Genomic DNA, 18084 nt, shown 5'->3' with positions numbered 1-18084 from the left:
GATTTCATTGTCTACTCTGTGGTCGTTTTGCAGTTGAGGTCAGTGCGAGTTTCTGCACATGCCGTCCAAGTTCCGCATGGCGTGCGCGACGGCGCGACACGACGCCGGCAAAGGCTTCGGGAACGAAACGAAGCCGTTTAATTGGCGTGCGTGGTGGTGTCTACTCCTTCAAGGACGACGCGGCCACGACGTGCGCGAGGGCGACGATAGCGACGACGGCGCCCGGCCTCGACGGCGTTTGCGACGACATCCTGTACGCCATGTTCGGTGCCCTCCACGCATGCGGGGCGTCTCGGGAGTGCACGTACGATGACGCCATGGATGGCTTGCACTTTGTAAGTAAGCTTGTGCACGTAGTGTTTCTTTCGTCAGTTAGTTGATCAAGTCGTCAGGGTTTTCTAGACATTGGGCTTATCCCGTTTAGTTAGCAGTAAGGTGGTACTGCACGCTGCACGAACCAGATCGTGGGATGGCGCGGCCATTGCGGATCGTCTACGCTCCATCTTTTTCGTTCTTCAGTTGTAAGTTGTAACTCTGAATAAAAGGGAATATAAACGAGAGAAAAGCTGCAAGGTTTACACGGCAACAAAAACCTCGCGTTCCTCTCTCTGCCCTCATCGTCTGTGTGTTTGTGCTTTGAGTTTGAGAGAGAAGAATAACACACTTCAATGCCCTCGACGACGTGCGTTGCGAGGTCGTCCCGGCCGTCCAGGCATGGCTGTCAGTATCCGTATATTTATCGTAGTGTTTTATGCTGGAATTTTATCTTGAGACCTAGCGCATGTCCCAATACCAATTCTGAAATTCTTTTGGCCTATCTAGGAATGTTAAGGGGTGTGACTAAAGTTTAGTCTCACATTGCTAGTTGGGAAAGAGCTGGAGTGCTATATAAAGTAGGTTGTTCTACTCGTAGTAAGTGAGTGAGAAGAGAGAGAGCCCTTGCGCACTCCTCCTCCTCCGCCACCGCGCCGCGCCGTGGGTTGCGGAAAGATCGGCATCCGAAATGTCTTCATCTTCGCGAAAGAAGAACAATAGGACCACCACCATGAAAGCCGGAACAGACGGCCCCCACACCGTCGCCCATGACTGGGAACCACGGTCCATCTTCCTCCTCCAACTCGGCCGGTGAAGGCCGGCAGCCGTCGGGATAGCGGCTACGCACGCCCACGACGTGGAGACGGCCGGCTGCTGCCTTCCAGGACAGCCCGGTCGAGCCTCATTGCCGCCGCCTCGCGACCATGTACCTTGCCACTGCAGCCCAGTCCCGCTGCCGCCCTTCCGCCCCACCGAGTTCTGCAACACCACCGCGTCCCCCGCCATGATCCAAGTGATGTAGCCGAAGGCCGCCACCACCAGACCCGCCGTCCACCATCGCCGCCCTTGAAAGACCCCGCCTCCGCGCGAAGGGGAGTCCATGGGCGCGCCACCGCCGCCACTGCCTTTGGCAGCCGGGCGCGGCCACCACCGCCGACCCCGACGGCGGTAGCGGCCGGGAAGAGGAATATCAGCCGCCTTTTCTAGGGTTTGGGTCGTCGCCCGAGCCGCCTCGCGCGATACGACCCGGGCGTAGATCGGGTGGGGAGGGAGGGGACGGTGGTGGGGAATGGAGGGACGGCGGTGCAGGGAGGAGTCAGGTGGGGAGGGAGGCGGCGGCCGGGTGCGGGTGGGGACAGTAATTGCATATTATGTTCTTGTCTACCCTCTCCTCGGCGAGGCGCTTCGCGAGCCCGACGAGCGAGGGTTCCCGGGCCAGCTTTGCTAGCATTCCTCGTCGGCGGATGTTTGGTCATGAGCGGCAACTCGAATCCTCTAGATGTGGCCGCAGCAGGCTGTCCGGCTTTGCCATCGGTAGGATCCACGACATGCCCCGCAAAGAGGATCGTCCCCGAAGTCTCTTCGACAATGAAATACGCAAACGGATGGTCGGCGACAAAATCCACCGTCGGCTCCCGCATCATCCCCGGCGCACATCCAGGAGCGATCCGCATGATGGTGACCGCCGCAGCTACAGTGCCTTCCTCGTTGACCTCAACAACAGCCTTGTGGAAGACGTCTTGCACCACCAAGGGCAAACCGCTGCGGTCGGCCTCCATCATGTCGGACAGGTCGGCACCCATGCGAACGGCAGCACAAGTCCCAAGTCTTTGAGAATTTGGGTGACGTTGCTGAGGAACTCAAGCTTGAACTTGGGAACACCGAAATGGCAGACCTTGACCTTGCTAGACGGCAGGTGGTCGTGCACGAACCCTGGCCCGGACGTTATCTCGTCGAGGAGGGTGCGCAAGCCGTCGTACGCATCCGGTAGGAAGATGCACATGGAGTACTGCGGGCCTTTCTTCAAGCTGGACGTCGACGACCAAGGGTCTCTTTGTTGTTGCTGCATCTTGTACTGCAGCTTGAGCACCTTGAACCCGTCGTACACGGCGATGAAGTGGCGGTCCGAGTTGTACATGAAGGGCGCGTCGACCGTGGCGCCGTCGAGCAGCTGGAACGGCCTGTCCGTCGTGCTCCGCTCGTAGAACGGCAAGTCCCACTTCCCTCTGAAGTATATGGCGTTGGCGAGCACGGCGTCAGTGTCAGCGTCAAAGGACTTGGCGGAGACGATGCCGTCGATGAGGTTCCTCGTGACCTCCGCGACCCGGGCGTTGATCTGCTCCGCCGCCTCCCCCGCGTTCTCGTGGAAGTCCGCGGCGCGCGCCTCCGCCATGTACGTGCCGACGACGGCCTTGCGGTACGCCGGCTTCAGAGGGCGCGTCCTGTCGCTCCACACGCCGCACGCGAACGCGACGCTCGGCCCGCCGGAACCGGACCGGTCCTTCAGCGCGTCGGCCAGCATGGTAGAGATGGATTCCTCGAGCTCGTCGCGAGACCGGGCGCCCAGGAGCCGGAGGATCTGATTTGGATTGCGAAACAGTGTCGGATTCTTTTTGTTTCCAAGAAAGGCGTATGCAATGCGACGGGGTCGGTTTCGTTTACTTTTGAGGTTATGCCAGTTTCGTGTGATGGATGGCGGTTTGGTAACTTTGGTTTGATTGTACTCTGCCAATGAGCAGGCAAGAAGCGGCTTCCGCGCGGATCACCCCACACAAGTCCATCTCAGCCGTGCGAAGGACGCCCATCCAACGACCCTCGCGCTCCCAAAAATCCAAGGAAACACAACCTACGCATCCTACTAGACTTGTGCGTAGCCTGTCTCCTCCACTCCTCCAAGCAAAACGCATCAATGCACCGCACAAGTTTCAAAAAGAAAAAAAAACTCACGCATCAATGCACCCAACCCTCCTCTAGTATCTAGTGTAGCTGCTGGATCCCCTTTCTCCCTCAATCAAATCAAACTCCCCTGCCTCGCCTCGCCTCGCCGCCGATTCCCTCCGCCTCTACCGACGCCGGAGCACAGGGCCGCTCCTCGCCGTCCCAAGCAACCGGCCGCGCGCCGCCAGGGAGTCCACTCAACGCCGCCCACCCCAATTTCCTCCCCGACGCCGACTCGTCGTCCCCACCCACCGCCCGCGCGCCGCCAGGGACGGATTCACCGTCGACCACCTCCACTTCTCCTCGGTTGGTAACTCCATTACTTCTCCTCCTCCTCCTCCGAGTCTTCTTCCATTTTGCTGCTCTGCTAACACCCGGCTCATCCCTCCATCCCCTTCTGCTTCCATTCCATGCAGCAGCTCTGGTCCATGGTCCACACCCACGACGACGACGGCCAGATCGAAAACACTCTACTTCCCTTTGCCTGGGCTGCCCTACACTCCAATCTCGACCTCTAGGGACAAGTCGTTCAAGTCCCCAACTCAACCACCATGACCACCAGCACAAGGTCATTTTTCTTTTCTTCTTCTTTCCTCCTTTCTTCCATGTACTACTAAAATTAAATTGTGCATCTCCTGATCCAGTTGCACCTTACATACTGTACATAAATTTTCTACCCTCAGGTTGCTGCTGCGGATCCGGATCCACTATGCAATCCACTTCCTGCAAGTTTCCGAGCACCCTCCAAACCGCAAGGTTACCCTCCAAACCAATGTTTGATACTATGATTTTGAAGCATTCACCAAGTATACTAAAATTAAACTCTAGCTTCCTCGTCTTGCTTCCCATGTGGGTACCTCACTAACTATAATCCTTGTGCTTCATTTATATCAAGACAACTGCTGCTGCTGCTGCCATCCGTGAAACCGTAGCCTAGCACCGCACATGGTTGAGGTAGGAGGAGAAGATGAACCTGGCTGCGCTTGCTGCTGCGATACACCACCAGTGGTTCCTGCAAGTCTACATGGCCCCCAATCGCAAGGTTATCACCACCACCATTCAAGCATCATATCACCACTGTCTGATTTCAGTTCCGAGGCATTGCTGTATAATTAAATCAAACCGCTTCCTCTGGTGTGCATGTGTATGTACCAATATTAGCTTCCTTGTGTTACTGCATCTGTCTGCTCCAATATGGCTACCTGACTTGTGCTTCTTTTGTGCAGCCCCACACGTATGCACCTGCTGCTCATTTACATGAACAAAACTGCTGCTGCTGCTACAATACGTGAGACCTAGCCTGGCGGCTCAGAGCTCAAGCAATTCCCGTTGCTGCTGGCAGGAGGGAGGCCCAGTTCTGCCGGAAATGCGCTCCCGCTTGCTGCTGCAGATCCACTAAGCAATCGGTTCCTGCAAGTCTCTGGGCCCCCTCAATTGCCAGGTTAGCACCACCGCAATCATTCTCATATCACAACACCTGTGTTTGATACGTACGAGTTTTGAGGCATTCATGTAGTATAATTAAAAATTAAATTGAGCCACTCATGTGTTGCTTATGTATATGTACCAGAAGCTATCATCTGGCCACGTATTCCTAATTTTTATTGCTGATGATGACATATTTTGTGCTTTTATGATTCCGACCAGGTCTTGTCCGTGGATGACATCAACGCAGCTGAGGACGGTGAACACAAGGAAAACAGTCTCACTTCTGTGAGGTTGGATGAGCTTTGCCGACCTGGACGGCGATGGGGAAGACGACCAAGACATCAGGGCATCTCGAGCCTGACCAGCCCGATGCCCTGCAAAAAGGTCCTCATTTATCCCCATCTTCTGATGTGTTCTATTCTACACTTGTTTTCCCACCGATCTCATGATACTTTACATAAATTGTCTAGCTTCCTTGTTTTACTTCTCGTGTGGTGTGTGCTAATCCTTGTGCTTCTGTGCAGCTGCCAGCATACCTAGTGCTCATTTAGATGAAGACAACTGCTGCTGCCATCCGTAACCTAGCCTAGCACCGCAGATGGCTGAGGGAGGAGCAGGAGGTGAAGCGGGATGAGGCAGGCTCATCCGCTAGCGCTGCGGGGAGGGCTCTGGTTGCTGCTGCAGATCGACTACAAGCTGCTATACCCCATCTGTTCCTGCCAGTCTACGAGGCCCCCAATTGCAAGGTTAACCACCTCCACCATTCTCGCATCATATCACCAATATTTGATACGAGTTTTGAGGCTTTGTTGTATTATCAAATCGAACCGTTTCCTGTTGTGTGTATGTGTATGTACCGGGAAAGAGCTTTCATCCGGCCACACATTTAAAATGTTTATTGCTGATAATTGCATAATTTGGGTGGAGCTTTGATATGATGCAAAATATATTCAGTTATTATCATTGGTCTTTGAAAACACCAATTTGGCTATCTGCAATGTTTACATTCGGGTTACCTGGAGCTTAAAACTGTCTTTCAAATACAGGCACTAACCCATTTTTCTTTGGTGAGCAACTCATAGCAATCTGATGGCTTGTACAAATATTGGTTGCTTTCCTTTCTTTCTTTTGGACTATAATATTGCAGCACAAAGAAGTTGTACGTAGCTGTTCACCTCTGCATTTATTTGTGTTTTTTTTGGAGAGAATATAATTTAGCTTCGAGTTGGAAGTGAATTGATACGAGTTCCTTTTGCATGTTCTACATCACTAACTTTAGGTTGCATGTCTTGCTAAAAGAATCATCTTAACAGTTCATTATGACCATAATAGCTGAGTCTTGTACATGCTTTGCCTTAATTCGTTCAATGTGGTGATCACCATGGTCTAAACATTAAAATATAAAACCATCTGTTGGTTTTTTGTTTCAGACAATAAAATGATGTAGACCTTTCTATGTTTAGATGCTAATTATAGGAATCAAACGATTAGCTGGTTACTTGTCTGCCTTGTTTTTTTTCGTTAGTTGCCTACGTTTTCATGGTACCGTGATATATTACTGCTGTTTGGATGATTTCCAGGAACTGCAATAGGTTTGAATTTATTACAAGCTATGTGTACTAAAAGAACCCACCAATATTCCTGAACTTGTGCACTATTGGTTACTGTTGCTATCTTTATTCACGGATCTAGAATGGTATTAACTATTTCTGATGTGTATTAGATCGCTGCTGGGGCGGATCGCAGTACTGATCATCTGCTTATGTTTTATATGCTTCGTATGATTGTTTATACAAACTTTTACTACCAGTGGAAGGCCACCGTCTCTTGCTTATAAATAAGTCTATCTAAATTCCCATTCATGCCTCAGTTTGCTACCCAGGATGTTTAGGAACACTGTATTTAGGACCTGAGCGTGTTTCTCTTTCACTCTGCCCTCCAATTTCGAATCAGCAATATCTTGATCTGGATTTTTTTGATTCAGCATTGAGTTATATCTTCATAGTAGCTTAGTTCCTCAATGCATTCCTCCCAGGAATTGCTTTAGAAATTGAAAATAATTTTACTTTCTTGGGGTATGCAATGCATTTTGACATGCTATTGTAGCTTCAGTATGCGCAAACAATACTTCATGTTTGCTTTATGTGCATAGTGCATTCACCAGATGAGGGTGCCTATGTATGTGTACCAAAACCTTTTATATTGCTGATAGTGCCATATTTTCTGCTTTCATGATTTGGACCAGGTGTTGTCCATGGATGACATGGACGCAGAGGACGGTGAACACAAGTACAGCAGTCTCACTTCCGTGAGGTTGGATGACCTTTTCCGACATGGACGACGATGGGGAAGACGACCTAGACATCAGGGAATCTCGAGCCTGACCTGCCCAACACCCTGCAAAAAGGTCCTCTCCCCCCATCTTCTGATGTGCTTTATTCTACCCTTGTTTTCCCACCATCTCATGATCCAGTTGCAGCTTGGCTAATGTACATAAATTGTCTAGCTTCCTCGTGTTACTTCCCATGTGGCTACCTGACTTACTATAATCCTTGTGCTCATTTAGATGAAGACAATTGCTGTTGCCATCCGTGAAAACCTAGCCTAGCACCGTGGACGGCTGACGGAGGAGGAGGAGGAGCAAAAGTGGGATGAGGCAGGTGCATCCGCTAGCGCCGCTGGGAGGGCTCTGGTTGTCGACTACAAGCTGCTATACCCCCTGTTCCTGCCAGTCTACGAGGCCCCTAATTGCAAGGTTACCACCTCCACCATTCTCGCATCATATCACCAGTATTTGATACGAGTTTTGAGGCATTGTTGTATTATAAATGGAACCACTGTCTGTGGTGCGTATGTGTATGTACCGAGAAAGAGCTTTCATCTGGCCACACATTCAGAATGTTTAGTGTTGATGATGGCATAATTTGGGGGGGAGCTTTGCTTGTTTCAACACGCAGAATATATTCAGTTATTATCATTCGTCTTTGAAAACACCAATTTGGCTATCTTCAATGTTTACATTTGGGATATCTGGAACGTAAAAATTGTCTTTCAAATGCAGGTACTAACCCATTTTTCTTTAATGAGCAACTTGTAGCAATCTGTTGGGTTGTCAATTTTTTTGTTGCTTTCCTTTCTTTCTTTTGGACTATAATTTAGCTGCACAAAGAAGTTGTATGTAGCAGCTCACCTCTGCATTTATTTGTGTTTTTTTAGATAATATAATTTAGCTTTGAGTTTAGGTTGCATGTCTTTCTATGTTTAGATGCTAAAAATGTCGCGTTTATAGGAACCAAACGATTAGCTGGTTACTTGTCTGCCTTGTTTTTTTGCCCCCCTGAGTTGGCTACATTTTCATGGTACCCTGATATATTACTGCTGTTTGGATGATTTCAAGGAACAGCAATAGGTTTGAATTCTTGCAAGCTATGTGTAAGTAAAAGAACCCGGCAATATTCTTGAAGTTGTGGATTATTGTGTAGTGTTGCTGTCTTTATTCATGGATTTAGAATGGTATTACCTATTTCTGATGTGTATTAGATAGCTGCTGGGTCGGATCACAACTGTGATCATGTGCTTATGTTTTATCTGCTTGTTTATACAAACTTCTACTGCCAGAGGAAGGCCACTGTCTCTTGCTTAAAAATAAGTCTAATCTGGATTCCCGTTGATGCCTCTGTTTGATTTCCAGGATGTTTGGGAACACTGTACCTGAGTGTGTTTCTCTTGCACTCTGCCCTCCAAATTTTGAATCAGCAATTTCTCGATCTGGATATTTCATATTTGTTTTTGATTCATCATTGAGTTCTATCTTCATAGTAGCTTAGTTCCTCAATGCATTCCTCGCAGTAATCGCATTAGGAGTTCTATATTCATCATTGAGTTCTATCTACTGTAGCTTCTGTCTGCGCGCACAATACTGCATGTTTGCTTAATGTGAATAGTGAATTCACCAGATGAGGAGTAAGGATGATTTTGTTTGTGTTGTGTTAAGATTATAAAAACCTTGAACATCATGCTAATTTTGAGAACATTTCTCTAGCGCTGAGTTGTTGCTGACATTTGTTGTTTCTGCCACCCATTCAGACTACAGAGTTAATATTGCCCTGATTAGAATCAATTTAACTGAGGTGGTTGTGTACTGATTGGATTTTGCTGCCTTTCACCAGGGAGGTTGGCCGTGGGAGGGTTCTACTCGCCTGCGATGCAGCATCAACCAGCAGAACTCGATGAGGGTGACACGAGCCACAGAGTGCTACTACCCATTCATCTTCTTTGCCCCTGGGCAGCTCGGGGTCGCTCTATCCATCAGGTTCTGGGCGGCTAGAAGATCCGAAGACAACTTGGCGCTCTACTTCCTTGTGTCCTCTGCCGCAACAGGCTGACGCAGCCCATGGGCTCTGTCCTCACAGTCTCCTCTGCATGATGCTGCCCGAGTGTAAAAGAATACCATCTTGCACAGCTTTTACTGGCTATGCGTCTCCACCGATGGTGTCATCAATGCCTGGGCATGGGTGCTGGATGGTGGCACCTGCATCAACGCCCGACTTCTACAGCTGGGCCAGTTCAAGGTGCGCAATGCATTGTTATGTTGTAAAATATACTTCGCTATTATCATTGGTCTTTGAAACACCTGAGCCATCTGTAATGCTACATTTGGGTTACCTGGAGCTTAAACTGTCTTTGCAATGCAGGCACTGTTCCATTGTTCTTCAATGCAGAGATCCTGTTGTGCCCGACCGCCATGACGCTCCGCAAAAAAGTCATCTTTTTCCCCATGTTCTGATGTGCTCTACTCTAGACAAGTTTGCACATCATCTCTTGATCCAGTTGCAGCTTAGCTACTGTACAGAAAATAGCTAGCTTCCTTGTTGCTTCTCATGTGGCTACCTAACTTGTGCTGATCCTTGTGCTTATGTGCAGCAGCCAGAATATGCAAGTGCTCAATTACATGAAGAAAACTAAGCTGCTGTTTCCATTCGTGATACTTTGCCTAGCACGGCGGACGGCTGAGGGACGAGGAGGAGCTCAAGCGGGAGGAGGCAGGTGCATCCGCAAGCGCTGTGGGGAGGTGCTCCGGTTTCTGCTGTGGATTGACTACGAGGTATATGCCATTGGTTCCTGCCAGGCTACGAGGCCCTCAATTGCAAGGTTACCACTGCTACCTTTCTCACATCACATCACCAGTGTTTGATATGAGTTTTGAGGCATTGATGTATAGTTAAATCAAACCACTCCTGTGGTCCATATGTACATGTACCCAAGACCTTGTTCTGGCTAAGTATTCAAAATATTTAGTGTTGATGATGGCATAGTTTGGCTGGAGCTTTGCTTGTTTCAGCATGCAAAATATATATTCTGTTATTATCATTGGTCTTTGAAAACACCTGAGCTATCTGTAATGCTACATTTGGGTTATCTGGAGCTTAAACTGTCTTTCAAATGTAGGCTTGGTTCTTAGCTTGATGAAATATTTCCAACTGTTGTACACTTGTACTTCATGAATATAAAACGATCTGTTGGTTATTTGTTTGAGACATTAAAATGCTGTAGACCTTCCTATGTTTAGATGCTAAAATGTCACATTTCTAGGAACCGAAAGTGAATGCTTTTTGCTAGTTACTAGTCTGCTTGTTTTTTTTGTGAGTTCGCTACATTTTCATGGTTCCGTGTTATATTACTGCTGTTAATTGGTTGATTTCAAGGGGCTACGTTGTGTAAGTAAAAAGGAACCCACCAATATTCCTGAAGTTGCGGGATGATTGGTTGATTGCCATCATAAGCATTCAATCTCTAATGATGTAATTGTAGAATGCACACATATGTTTGAGTAGCCACTATGCGCTCTTAGGAATTTGCTCAGTTGCAGTTGCTTTATCATGGATGTGTGCTTGTTGAGGATATCTGGTACTAGTAGGATAAGAAATCTGTGGTCTGGACTAGGTTCAGTAGGATTCAAAATTTAATTGCCATGATAAACAATCGGTGTGCAATTACTAAGAGTCGAATGCCTATATGTTTTTGCAGTTGGCACAAGAACATGCTCTCAGAAATTGCTCAGTTACAGTAGCTTTTTACGTTGTGTAAGTAAAAGAACCCACCAATATCCCTGAAGTTGTGGGTTACTGTGTGTTAGTAATGTTGTCTTTATTTGTGGATTTAGAAGTTTATTAAGTACTATTGCTGATGTGTATTAGATCACTGCTGGGTCGGATTGCAGCAGCGATCATCTGCTTATGTCTTTTTCTTCTCTTTGTTTATACAAGCTTCTACTACTAAGGTTTCTGACTGTGGAAGGCCACTGTCTCTTGCCTTAAAATAGGTCTTATCTAGATTCCCGTTGATGCCTCAGTTAGCTTTCCATGATGTTTAGGAACAATGTGCTCAGGACCTGAGTGTGTTTAGGTAGTGCCTAAAAATAAGTGGCATGGTTTTTCTTCTTCACAGGGATGTGTCCCCATAAACCAAATTTTTTTGCTTTACATTAAAAGAATAATTATGAGATTGAGTTGATTTCTATTATAAAGTATCTGTCTCTTCTAGTTATGAAACCTCTTCAATCTGATCTTGCTCCATTGTCTTTCCTGATGTGCTTCTACATATATATGTTGATTGAAGTCTGCTTGAACACTGCAAGTACTTTATACTCCATTCTGTTTTTGTAGGTGAATGGAACTTTCCAAGCCCAAGAGCATGCTGGTAGTACTCTGTTCACAATTTCTTCCCATGTTAAAGAGCATGGTTCATTGAGATGGGCTTGTTGCATGGTGCTGCTCTGTACTTCATTGCTACTAGAGAGGTAATCATGCCGTCTTTAGGAGGGTAGTATGTCTCACTTACATGTCTTTGTTGCGTTGAAGCTGGAGTGACCAATTTTGTTTGAGAACAAATAATCTGATGGAATCTTAAATGATCATTGTATTGTCTCCAAGTTGCACTGAAAGTATTCAAATGCTTCCTCATGTGCGAGTGGTAGATGGTAGTGCTTGTTTGGACAGAAACCCTGCAAATAGACCATTGTTATTCGATCTCTGTCGAATATAGATAGTTCAGGCCGGATGCTGGTAAAGGACCATTTGTTCTTTTTATGAAACTAACTATTTCACTCTTCATTTCTGTGTGGTCCTAGTAGTAGATGGATAGAGAGAAATGCACAAACTTGTCCCATTGCAATCGCAGCGTGTTAGAACTTTCAGAGAGAAATGTGTACGAGTGCTTCTCAAAGTCATGATTTGTGTATTCTAAAACCTGAATACCCATTCTGACTGTTGTTATATTTCTGATCAACTTTTGAGGCTTTGCCTAGTAGCTGGTTCCATATCTTGAAAATTGCAATGCAAGTGAAAAGAATTATATCTCATGACTTTCCGTTTCAGAATGTAGCTAGTCAAGCAATTTTAAGTTTCAGACCAGTATTATTATTAGATTAAAAGGTTTATAATACATGAAAGCATTGTTTTGCGTGTTAAGACCGAATAAATATCGAACACCGTGCTAATTTTGAGAACACTTCTCTAGTACTGGGTTGTTTCTGCTGTTCAGAGTTAATCATGCCGTGATTAGTAGAGATTTAATTGAGTTGGCTGTGTAGTGATTGAATTTTGGTGTCATTCCTTTCACCAGTGGCGGGAAGGCGCTCTGGTTGCTGCCGCGGATCCACTACAGGGTCTACAGAGTCGTTTCTTCCTGCAAGTCTCTGAGGCCCCTCTATTGCCAGGTTACCATTGCCACCATTCACACATCACAACACCTGTATCTCATCTGTTCCATGGCATGTTCAAAGTGTTGTACAAATCGAACCACGGCTGCGTGCGTGTGTATGTACACGTGTTTAGTGCCCGTGGCATAATTTGGCTGAAGCTTTGCTTGTTTCAACACGCATAAATATAGTCCGCTATCATCATTGGTCTTTGAAACACTTGAGCAATCTGTAATGCTACGTTCGGGGTTACCTGGAGCTTAAACCTTCTTTGTAATGCATGCAATGTTCCATTATTCTAGATTACTTTTCACATCATCTCTTGATCAGGTTAGAGCTTGGCTACTGTACAGAAAATAGCTAGCTTCCTTGTGTTACTTCCCATGGCTACCTGACTTGTGCTGATAATTGTGCTTCTGTGTAGCAGCCAGAGTATGCATGTGCTCAATTAGATGAAGAAATCTATAGTTGTTGCTGCCATCCGTGATACCTTGCCTAGCACGGTGGATGGCTGAGGGATGAGGGACGATGAAGAGCTAAAGCGGGAAGAGGCAGGTGCATTCGGAAGCGCTGTGGGGAGGGCTCCGCTTGCTGCTGCAGATCAACTAGAAGCTGCTATATGTCATCGGTTCCTGCCAGCCTATGAGGCCCTCAATTGCAAGGTTACCACCGCCTCCATTCTCGCATCATATCACCAGTATTTGATATGAGTTTTGAGGCATTGATGTATACTTAAATTGAACCAATTCTCTTTGCGTGTGTATATGTACCGAAAGCTTTCATTTGGCCACATATTTGAAACGTTTAGTGCTGGCTGGAGCTTTGCTTGTTTCAACACGTGAAGATTTATTCAGTTACTATATTATCATTGGCTGTTGAAAACACCTGAGCTATCTGTACTGCCACTGGTTACCTGGAGCTTAAACCATCTTTCAAATGCAGGCACTGTTCCATTGTTCTTTATAAATGAGTAGTACCAGCCAGATGGGTTTTACACAATTTGGTTGCTTTCCTTTCTTTTGGACTATATGATGCCAGCATAAACAAGTTTTGGTTGCATAAACAAAATTTACAAGTATAACACATTCTTTAGATGCTATGTGTGCTCTTTCTTGAATTTTCATACCTTCATATACAGTGCCAACCTGCCTATTTTTTTTCCATCTCAATATGTTTTAATCATGAACATATTATTCTACGACACTAAGCAGATGTCTACTCATGGCAGCTTAATTTCCTTGAAATCCTGTATTATCTTCTATCCTTAATCCTTAATATTATTTTAGCTCTAATTAGCAGCTCTGAACATTTTTCGATGCATGCGGGAATACTTTGGCAATAACTCTTCCTGTGATATATGTCCTTCTGTTCAAGCATGTTGCCCCAGTGGTCTCACTTGCATATGAATTATTTTCACACTAAAAAGTTGCAGGTCTGGTTCATGAATATGAAAGGATCTGTTGGTTCTTTGTTTGAGACATTAAAATGCAGTAGACGTTCCTATGTTTAGGTACTAATAAAATGTCGCTAGGTTGCTTCTTTTTCTTGAATTGGCTACATTTTCATGGTACCCTGATTTATTACTGCTGTTAATTGGTTGATTTCAAGAACCACAACAGGTCTAAATTTCGTAAAAGCTTACAAGCTATGTGTAAGTAAAAGAACCCACCAGTATTCTTGAAGTTGCTCGATTACCATGATACTTGGTGGATTGCCATGATAAGCATTCGATCTCTAATGATGTAACTGTAGAATGCACATATACGTTTGTAGCCAGTATGCGCTCTTAAGAATTTGCTCAGTTGCAATTGCTTTATTATTGTTTATGTATTGCACTTGGCATGAATGCAGCAATTGCTTGCCTTATTGGATTTACAACCTTCATGATTGCTGATCTGTTTGTAAACACACTAGCTCTTTTAGCAACCGGTTGGTTTGTTCTAATAAGTCTTATTTTTTTCCTTTCTCTACATTGCCTGCCTTTCTGATTTGTTGTTTTTTATTGCAGTTGGCCATCACATGGATGTGTGGTCTTCTATGACAACATCATTCATGTCTTCCTCTGCTCTAGCCTTGACATCGCGTGCAAGTACGAGGTGATATACAAGTCCGAGATATCGAAACCAAAGACTTTTTCATTTGCCCATTTGTGTTTGTGGATGAACTCTCCACTCTATATCTCACACGTGTGTGTGTTTTGCAGGACAATGATGCACCATTGTAGCCCACCACTTGTTGTTTGCACGGTCATACACTGGCAGTGGCATGGATGGTGTCCTGGTGCAATCAGGGCTACAATCAGTCTTAGGTGAGCTCCTCTTCTCTGCTCTGAGATATGTCCATCATGCCATGGCATTCTAGGGATATGGTTTGCATAGTTAGTGTCAGGGCTCAGTCCTCATGTGTGCCATCTTGTGTCATCGATATACCCTGTTTATTTTCCTTCATGTAAGAAGAAGCAAGAGATTAATGTTTTCAGCTCTATTCACCGTGCCGTTTAACTGGTGCTAGCATGTTTGAGGGTAACAGGGAACGCCTATTGAGATTAGTTTAATAATAACAACTTTTTTTTACTTGGAAAAGCTTCGAGATGCGGCAGTATTTTTGCACTTCAAATATTACTGTGATCCTCCAATTTCACAATGGATGGATGCATTGTTGTGTGTTTCTGGTGTATAGTTTGGGAATTTAAGTTCAACTTGAGCTATAAATCTGCATGTCACAAGCTGCTATTACTGACAGGAATGTGGTTAGGTACTTGTTGCTAGGTAACTTGTGATTGTCTAATCTTCCAATGATTCTCTACTTACAGGAAAAGATGTAAATGAGCACACGATTTCTTATTTGCCACTGGTTTCTGTTCCATGTGTTATATCTGCAATACATGAGCTTTGCATTGCCTTGGGTGGATGATGGTGTTCAGGTAAGGTTCATGAATTATTCTTTTGCTGCTCCTGTGTGATAGATGAGATGGTCGAGGTCATGTGTTAAGAAGTTGTTTTGTTTGCTTGAGTTAGTTGAGAATCTGAGGCTGAAATTTTGTTGATGCTTTTGTTATTGTTGGTTGTCCCTGATCCGACATATAACATGTATGTTGATTTCTACTCCATTAATAATGCTCTAAATACCAGTATATGCATTTCTGTGCAACTAACTTGTTGCCTGTGAATTTTTTGGTGTGCAACCAATCTCTGTTTGGTACAAGATGTATCTTTTATTTATGGGTGTCATTTCATGTAGTACAGCAGGCCTAATATAATTTCAATGGGAGAGTAACACATACATATATACTTTCCCTGTAAGCAAATTAGGATTCTAGTTGCTTATATATTTTGTCTGCAATATTTTGTTTTGCTGGAAGTTAACCTGTGTCTTAACCACTTGCTGATGTGTGACATCAGCAAGCAATGGTCTTCCTCTACGTCTACGTGTTTTGGGTGAGCTTCTGCTTCGCCGGTTATCTCCTCTAGGTGCATGTTCTGTGCCCGGGGATTAAGATGTTGATATGATACTTGGCAATCTAGGTTTTGGCTGATGAGTATTGCTCTGGTTCCTGATATTTAGGATTAGGAGGTGTTCCATTTAGTTGCTAGATGATCTCCTGATCTTAGTGCACTAATTGCATCTGTGGGTATCTTGTTATGCTGTTGTTGAGGTTTAGAATTTGCTACTAGTAGTAGTATTACCTGACCTGCTACTAGTCTCTGCTCAAATTCATTCTTGGGTAGTGTATCAATCATTATCTACACATATGCCTAAATGCTCTGTTTTGTGTTTAAATAATTGTGCACTAATGCATAGCACTCATTTTTAATTATTTTCATGTCAAAGACATATTTTTTCGAGTGGCTCCCTGTCATCGATTTTGTTGGGCAGATTTTAAACACTGACACACACTCGAGGCCCCTCTCAGATGGTGAATGTATCAAGGTATACTTGGATCATTAACCAGTGGCTGTTGTTGTGTATCAGGCTACAGCGAGTTTTCCCTACTTGTGTTGCATTCATCGTTATCTCTACAGGATATCTAGCTAGAGTTAGTGTATCTATTATAAATGCACGTGTTCCCCTCTCTCTATATATGATTTGTTATAAATACACTTGCTTTGGTTGCCTTGAGTCTACTAGTATTTCCTTGGAAATAAATTGATATTTGTGTTGCTTATATATGCTATGTGCATTTCAGGAACCAACCATCGGAAGATATATAACCAGGTGGAGGGCCTGGCGTTTCAGCCGAAAGATGGCATGGAGCCTCACTGACCTTGTCGCTGGGTCCGTCTGTGCTGGCTGCAGCCTACTTCCACTGTCGGAGGTGGTGGTGGCGGGTGGTGGTGTCTTGCTGTGACTTTGTTTTTGGACAGAGGAAGTGCCATTGATTTTGTTCTGCTGGTGACGTTTTTGCTATGGCTGCATGTTGAGAACCTGGTCGTATTTGTGTTGTACGTGATGCATATCGGGTGCTCTGTTTGGTTCGATATGTTGGCTGAGTCATACATGTGCTGCAAATAAAATTCAGACACTCTTGTTAGCTTTTGGCATCGTGATGTCTGAGTTGATTGATTGATCCTGAAGCGATTGTAAAAATAATTAATCCTAGCAGTTAATTAGGGGATAATCCCTGCTCCTTTAGTTGATTGATCTTGAAGCGATTCTTCTGAACCGTTGCCTCCTTTGAAGGTGACCGTTCGCCTTGTATATAAGGCTTGGTAACAATTAATAAAGAACACACTTCGGACTATTTGTTCATTGCCTCTTGTCTTTACAATTCTAGTTATTACCGTACCGTTCAATAATTGTGTTGTGATATAAACATCCGAAAATGCTTATGTTCATGCCAGAATTTCAACTTTGTTATTCCTTAACTAGCTTAACAATGTATTTGTTGACTAGTGTCATTTTTCAAAAATTTCCATGGGTTTTCTTAGGAATTTGCTGCTAGGAGAAAAACAACCTATATAGTCTATCTTGCCTAAACCTAAACGATAGTTGAGCTTTAGCAGCAGAAAGTGATGCCACCTCCTGGTATGTATGCAGACAGACTATGTTCAGCTGGGGATGTTAGGCTATGGAAAATTTGCAACTGATCTGGAGCAAACATCGCGTGCAAGGTACAAGCTATTTATTCCCTGCAAAACCGATGGAGCTGGAGAATATTGAGTAGTTAGCTAGGTACTACTCCGATACCTGAACTCATTTGCCCACATGGTGTTGATTAGCCCCCATCGATCCGTCTTCCTCCTCTCCTCTTGCCCACACAGACACAAAACATCCTTATTAAATCTACTATTTTTTTATACCTTTTGGATCACCAATATTGATTTCCCGGTTGAGTTGGTCCATCCATAAAGATTATTTTGGTACCAGCAAGGATCCATCTAGATTATTTTGGTATCAAATGAAGGACAATAGTAGGAAATACACCGATCAACAACAATGCCCCAGCAGATCTCCAAAACAAACACACGCCACATTTGCTTCTGGACTGTCAATAACCTACAAGGAAAGTAATCAGGGAGGAAGTTTAGGGGTGGAGTAAATGGTTGGTTAAAGTAATCAGGGAGGAACTTTAGGAGGCGGAGTAAATGGTTGGTTGCCCACTTTTCCACAAGACCTCGATCCCCTCGATCCCCAAGCAAGGAAATTGGTGATCCGCCTCAGCGATCCGTGGCACTTAGCATCACCACCGCCCATCAACTCCCCAA

The 18084-nt window shown here is 45.1% G+C and overlaps 1 protein-coding gene and 1 pseudogene across 3 annotated transcripts; one reads left to right on the top strand and one right to left on the bottom strand.

Annotated features, from left to right (window-relative positions):
• Positions 1 to 1630: 1630 nt before the first annotated feature.
• Positions 1631 to 2836, bottom strand: LOC124664713 (annotated as a pseudogene).
• Positions 2837 to 3805: 969 nt separating this feature from the next.
• LOC124660278 lies at positions 3806 to 16580 on the top strand. Of its 3 annotated transcripts, XR_006989828.1 has the most exons (17): positions 3806 to 3820; positions 3936 to 4008; positions 4148 to 4294; positions 4479 to 4693; positions 4900 to 5064; positions 5205 to 5426; positions 6926 to 7435; positions 8850 to 9251; positions 9375 to 9831; positions 11346 to 11479; positions 12304 to 12397; positions 12804 to 13041; positions 14388 to 14475; positions 14583 to 14687; positions 15192 to 15302; positions 16256 to 16309; positions 16566 to 16580. XR_006989828.1 is itself a non-coding variant. In XM_047198092.1 (11 exons), the coding sequence occupies exons 6-11, from the start codon at positions 9103 to 9105 to the stop codon at positions 12864 to 12866; spliced, it is 732 nt and encodes a 243-aa protein (XP_047054048.1). In that variant the 5' UTR covers positions 4162 to 4294; positions 4479 to 4693; positions 4900 to 5064; positions 5205 to 5426; positions 6926 to 7435; positions 8850 to 9102; the 3' UTR covers positions 12867 to 13315. The 3 variants fall into 3 exon arrangements, 1 of the variants encoding a protein (XP_047054048.1); XR_006989829.1 differs by lacking the exon at positions 16256 to 16309; XM_047198092.1 differs by lacking the exons at positions 3806 to 3820; positions 3936 to 4008; positions 14388 to 14475; ... (2 more) ...; positions 16256 to 16309; positions 16566 to 16580 and having other exon boundaries at positions 4162 to 4294; positions 9375 to 9485; positions 9604 to 9784; positions 12804 to 13315.
• The last annotated feature ends 1504 nt before the right edge of the window (positions 16581 to 18084 follow it).

The sequence above is a fragment of the Lolium rigidum genome, chromosome 6 (genome assembly GCF_022539505.1).
Source record: "Lolium rigidum isolate FL_2022 chromosome 6, APGP_CSIRO_Lrig_0.1, whole genome shotgun sequence".
Lineage (NCBI taxonomy): Eukaryota > Viridiplantae > Streptophyta > Magnoliopsida > Poales > Poaceae > Lolium > Lolium rigidum.
Note: the sequence above shows the minus strand (reverse complement) of the source record. Positions and strands in the feature narration are given on the sequence as shown.